Source organism: Micropterus dolomieu, unplaced genomic scaffold, assembly GCF_021292245.1.
Source record: "Micropterus dolomieu isolate WLL.071019.BEF.003 ecotype Adirondacks unplaced genomic scaffold, ASM2129224v1 scaffold_216, whole genome shotgun sequence".
Classification (NCBI taxonomy): Eukaryota; Metazoa; Chordata; class Actinopteri; order Centrarchiformes; family Centrarchidae; genus Micropterus; species Micropterus dolomieu.
Window position 1 is genome coordinate 37,454 of NW_025744208.1, and position 6,127 is coordinate 43,580.

Consider the following 6,127-nt stretch of genomic DNA (forward strand, 5'->3'; position numbering starts at 1 on the left):
AATTGTTGCCAATTAATTTTCTGTTGTTCAACTAATCGATTAACTGATTGATTGTTTCAGCACTATATATGTTTATTACGGCAGAGACACACTGTGGTCAAGTAAAGTTAATCTAATCTGTAGTTCTACTTTATATTTATATTATGGGACGGACAGACTGTGTATCAGTAGAGTTAATATAATATAATCTGTATTCTACTACATATTTAGGGCTCAAACTAATTATTCTTGTCATTATTGATTATGTAATGACTATTTTTTCGATTAATCGATAAATCGTTTGCTCTGTAAAACGTCAGGAAACAGTGAAAAATCTCTCAAACTGAAAGTGAAATCTTTAAACGGCTTCTTTAGTCCGACCGACAGAATTTAATTTACAATTTTTTCAAATATAATTTGAATTAAATATAAAAGATAAAATATCTCTTTATAGAAATTATTGTTGATTCTTTTACTGTTGATAAACTAATCGATTAATTGACTTTATAATAATTATATTCTGGGATGGACAGACTGTGCATCAGTCGTGCTGTTAAACCTTTTAAACCTCTGATCTGAAGGAGACATTTACCGCGTCGTCCTGTCAGCAGGTTTATTAAAACACGCTGCTCCTCCTCTCATACGGGGACCCAGCAGAAGCAGCCTGTGTCCCGTTTACAGTCCTGCTCCGTAGTTTGAGAAACCAGGCAGTAATGTTCCTCTGTCAGCTGTGTGTTGTGAAACTGTTGTGAGGAACTGGTTCCTACAGGAGAGTTATTCTGGACCGGCTCACTGTGGGCAGCTCAGTAAAGTTATTCTGATCTGATCTAGTGGAGATAAAGTGTTTTTGATCTCTGCTGGTTATTATGGGATGGACAGAAACTCTGGATCAGTGAAGTACAGCAGCGTCCAGGAGCCTCAGTCAGGTTTCTGTCTGACTGTGTTTCAGCCAAGAAAAGCAGGAAATCAGACAGTTTAATGTACGAGAATAAAACTCCACAGATGAAGAACGATGTGTGTGTGTTTGTGTGTGAGGTAACATCTGTTTACTGAAATACAGGATGAAAATATAAACAACATGTTATCAGTAGAAAGTGAAACTAACAAACCTCCAGTTTGGTTGAAGCGCTGCTTTGCAATGCCAATGTTGGCTTTGAAGGTCTGCTGGGAACCAATCAAGATCCCAGTGTCTCCTCTCCCAGTACTGAGGATCTGCTTGACTCTGCTCATCCAGTCCTGTTTGGGTTCTGCTCTCCTGGTGTTACTGTCATAGTGAATCATCTGAGCTTCATCAACCAACCCAACAACCACAAACTCTGGGAAGTTTGGGACTCCAGAAGACGCAGTGTAGAAATACTTCAGAGAGTGAGTCACTGTAAGAAAAACATCATGATTTCAGTTTTAATATCACAGTTTTATAAATTCACTGAACAAAGTTATTTTCCTGCACACAGAGTCAAAAGGTACTAAAGTACATTCAAGACATCTTATCTCTGTTGTGCATCAATAAAAACAAAAATATATTTATAAATAAAACTTTTGCTCCAGAAACTCTTTACTTTAATATTTCTGATGATTTTGTCTTGAACATTTAATTTATTCTGAAATAAAATATGAAACAAATCAAATATTCAGGTCCTGCAGTCGTGTAACTGAGTTTCATTGATAGAAATCAGTTTGTAGAAACAGGCGTCATGTTGTTTTCTGGTGCTTGATATCTCAACGTGAAGTTAAACTACAGTTTAGTTTCAGTCAGTGGAGTCTTTTTATTCTTCAGGATGCTTCATTAGCAGCTTTCACTCCTCATTATCGTTCAGTTTGAAATCTAAAATCACAAACCTCTGAACTAAATATACACACTGCATGTGGATCAAATTTTATTTTCTATATTCTACAGATTATTTTCTGTTTCATTATAGTTTCTTTCTTAAACAATAAACAAATGACAACTTGTGTTTCTTCTTCTGAGGTTTTAAATGACTTCTTGAAGTTAAATCCTGCAGCAGTTTTCATTAAACAGTTTAGAAGAAGGTTGTTTCGTTTTCATTTCATGTTCACTGACTTCATTTCTTTATGTTGTTGTCAGATGGTTTGTGGATTACATTTGAGTATAAAGATTTTTAAATCCAAACAACAACAAAAAAACATCTGACCCAGTCCCTTGTGTGTTTTATCTCTCATGTCATTCAGTACAGTTTCTATCAGTATCAGTCTTTACCGGATTAAAACCTTTTTCTTAAACTCTAATATCATTTGTTAAATTAGAACATTCGCTCCACCATGAACTGATGTTTTTATCACTTTCAGGCCAGATTTTTAAAATATTTTAACAGAGTAAACTTTCAACTTTAAATTATTGATTATATCAGAAACCTCCACTGTCCTCTGCTGTCTGAACACATGTAGATCATTTTTCAGCTGCACTTTCTTTCTGCACTGCTCAAATCTAAACTGTTTTTCCAAATCTGACCAAGAATAAATCTATTTCCTGTTAAAAGATCAAATACCTAAACAGGAAACTGGATTTAAAAGGTTGATATTGATAGTTGGAAGTTTAAAATTCAATATATCAGACAGTATTTTTCAAACAATCACATAATTATAAATAATAAACTTGATGCAGATTATTTAATTTTTTTTTATGTGACCAAGAAACTCGGGAGCTGTTTCTAAATTACCTCAAACCTGTTTGGTAGTTGAGCATCTTTTTACTTATTGAACAACTTTTACACAAAAACTCTGTGATAAACTAATATCGATTTATCATCCAGCTCTACTAATCAGCAAGTTTTACATACAGTACAGGCTAAATGTTAAAACCACCTGTGTGTTTTTAATAGGAAACTAAATTGCCAAGAACACAGTTTTTATATAAAACGATCAGTGTAGCAACTTTATAGTTTTGGACAAGAAAATCTTTTTTTTAACGCCTTGTTTTTATGTTTTTTTCGTATTTTCCTTTATTTATCTGAGTTTGTGTTGGACTTTTCTGCTGCTTAATGACGCTGCAATTTTTGCTTAAGATCGATTTAATGCTCCTGATAACATTAATTAAAATAATGTCCCAAATAGGCCTAATAGGAAAAAACAAGATGAATACACTTTTTAACAGACATTGTCAGAAACAGACTTTTTTTAAACAGGATTTACTAACATGAACATTTAATGGGTTTGTTGATTTTCTCACATTTCCATAATCTGTTAGGAAGACTTGAAACTAAACATCAAAGATCATCAACGTAACTTTAAATTCATATTAGCAGCAGGCTATAAAGACATGACGCATGTTTTTCTTTTACAATCAACCGATATATAAAATAATATATATAAAAGTTAACTCACCTCCCGCCGCGTCATGGAGACATATTCCAAGGAGAGACAGGAAAACCAGCATCTTCATTTTGACCTGTCGCATCTTTAATGTTGATAGATAAACGATCAATATGTTTCTTTAGCCAGAGAAAACGGCACTGAGCTGCCAGCTCGAGCTTCCAGGGTGAAATGAGGATAAGAGAAGAAGGGACGCCGAGTTCAACGCGCTTCAACCTCCATCTGAGCCAATGGGAATTCAGGCTGAGCACCAACGTCACTAATATCTCGGTAAAACTGACCCGCTGAGGTTTTTAACGAAAGTGAAACTAAACTGAGTTTATTTTAGTCTGTGTTGGGGGGGGGCTTTATTTTAGAGTCTCAGCTTTGTTCATATATGAAAGGAGTAATAACCTGCTCAGATCCTGAACAATGTTTTGCAGGCTGATGTGATGTAACCAGCAGGAATGTATTAACTTTCTGGGAGGTCAGAGGTCACTGTCAGCTACAGATCAGATCTTCTGGAGTCTTATTGTTATTTTTGTTCTGTGTGGCTGCCCTGGGATTGAAAACAGTCCTGATCAAAATATAAAAAAACAAGAAAACCAAAGTGTGGTTTCAGTGATTATGTGGTGAGGTGCGCCCTCCAGTGGATCAAACCTGCAGCAGCACATTTTTATTATCTGATATTTTAAACACATCTGTGTGTGACCGGTGTGGTTCTGCGTTGTGTTGGTAAGGTAGGACAGACGCCGTGACCCCGGGATGTGTTTATGGCTGACCTCTGTTCTGACAAACACACAAGGAAGCAGAACCTCTATATTAATTGTTCTGCCAGCTCCTGCACAAATAAAAAAAACATACAGAACAGAAGTTCGCCTAGTTAGTTGCGACTTTAAGTAGCACTCACTCTTCAAGAAAACTATTTTTAAGAGTCGGTTTGTTAAAATCACTATGTTGACAGGTGAAAACAGACATTATAACACTGTGGAAAACACAAACAAACAAACAATCACGACAGGAAATAATGGTATTGATAAAAGATTAGAGGGGAAGGGAAAAAAAGGAATTTATAACAGGGACCACAGAAGAAGAAGAGAGGAGAGGCTCTGAACTTCAACACACAGGCCTACATCCTACTGCGGTAACGTGAACATCCGACTGCGAACCCGCGGTCAAGCCAGCCGCAGTCTGAATGTTGTTGCGCCTAAAGCAGTTAATACGGTAAGCGAGGCGAAGGTCCTGAAAGATACATAGGCGTTTTTATGTTACTGATTATTATTTTACTTATGAAATACACACCACGGTAACATAATAATAATAATAATAATAATAATTAATTAGTATAATACTTTTTATATATAAGAAAATGTAATACATTTTATTATTATTATTATAAATAGAAAATTTCCCTTTTTTTATGTGGTGAAAATAACTATTTATATGAACTTTGACCTCTTAACAAAGTCATTCCTCAGTATGTTAGTTCACCGTTGTCATGGTTTCTACTTCCCAGTGAGTTCATCTATCAGTGGCACATTTTGGAAACATTTTATTATGTGAACTGGGAGAAATCACACTTTAAATATCCCTCCGAAAGTGAAAAGAAACAAACTGTTAACATTTGTCTAAACTTTGACCTTTGACCAAAACAATTCCTTAATAGGTGATATCACTGTTATCATATCCTTTGCATCCTTTGCATTCTGCTCACTTATTTGTCAATATGTCTGTATTGTTTTTGTTCATAGTGTGTATATTTGTGTTGTCTACACTGAAGTCTGTGTCTGTTTTTATTTTATTTTATTATTGTGATATTGTATTTTTGCATGAGTAAGCACATCATGAGCAATGTATAATCCTGAGTCAAATTCCTCATATGTGTACAAATACCTGGCAATAAAGCTGATTCTGATTGTGTTAGTATGGTATGCTAAGGTGTTTATTAAGATGTTTAATAGTTTCAGGCTTACAAACAGGTCTGGGCACAAATGAGAGGACTGACAATATAATAAAACACAAGATAGTTTTCATGACAACAGTATTTAACTTCAGTGTTTGAAATGAAAACAAGGTGCAAAGAAATCAAACTGAAGCAGAAAGAGAGTCAGAGAGCTTCTTAAACACAAACACAGATCTGTCAGCTCTGTCCTCCAGGATAAATGTTCCTGATGTGGAGCTGTGGATTCTGAAAACTGCTTGAACAAGATAAATCACCTCTGTTGATGTTTCAACACCTGATGCTGCTTTTCATTTTGCTTTGGCACCGTTTATACTTTAAACACCGTTCCATCCTCGCATCATTTAAAGGTTATCAAATTTATGTTTAACTGAAAAGAAAAGTTCTTTCTTTCTTTCTAAGACTGCTTTTTATCATCTCAAGAACATTGCTAACAAATACAGAGACACTTATCCGTGCTTTTATTGATTACTGTAACTGCTCTGCTTTCTGGTCTCTAAACAGCAGCTGCTATAAAACGTTGCTGCACGTCTTTTGACTAGGACCAGAAAGAGAACATTAACCCCATCCTAAAGTCTCTGCACTGACTTCCAGTTTATTTCAGAATTGATTTTAAGATGCTTTTACTACGTTAATGGTATTTGTCCAGAATACTTATCAGATTTGCTGTTACCTTATGAACCTACTAGAGCCCTCTGGTCCTCTTGTAGTGACTTTTTAATTATTCCTAAAGCCTCAACTAAAACTTATGGTGAGGCGTCCTTTCAATATTATGGCCTGTGTTTGTGGAACACCCTTCCTGTTGAGCGGCAGGAAATCTGGACATGTTCAAAGGCAAACTAAAGACATATTTAACCAAGCTTTTAACTGAGCTGTATT

The 6,127-nt window shown here is 35.4% G+C and overlaps 1 protein-coding gene across 1 annotated transcript in view; it reads right to left on the reverse strand.

The window, feature by feature from the left end:
• The window catches only part of LOC123967281 (class I histocompatibility antigen, F10 alpha chain-like), a 10,737-nt gene extending 7,250 nt beyond the window's left edge, over positions 1 to 3,487 (reverse strand). Inside the window, 4 exon segments of the mRNA XM_046043340.1 lie at positions 1,089 to 1,170; positions 1,172 to 1,194; positions 1,197 to 1,352; positions 3,322 to 3,487. Of these exon segments, the coding sequence (XP_045899296.1) occupies positions 1,089 to 1,170; positions 1,172 to 1,194; positions 1,197 to 1,352; positions 3,322 to 3,394 (334 nt within the window). The 5' untranslated portion in view covers positions 3,395 to 3,487.
• Positions 3,488 to 6,127: the final 2,640 nt, after the last annotated feature.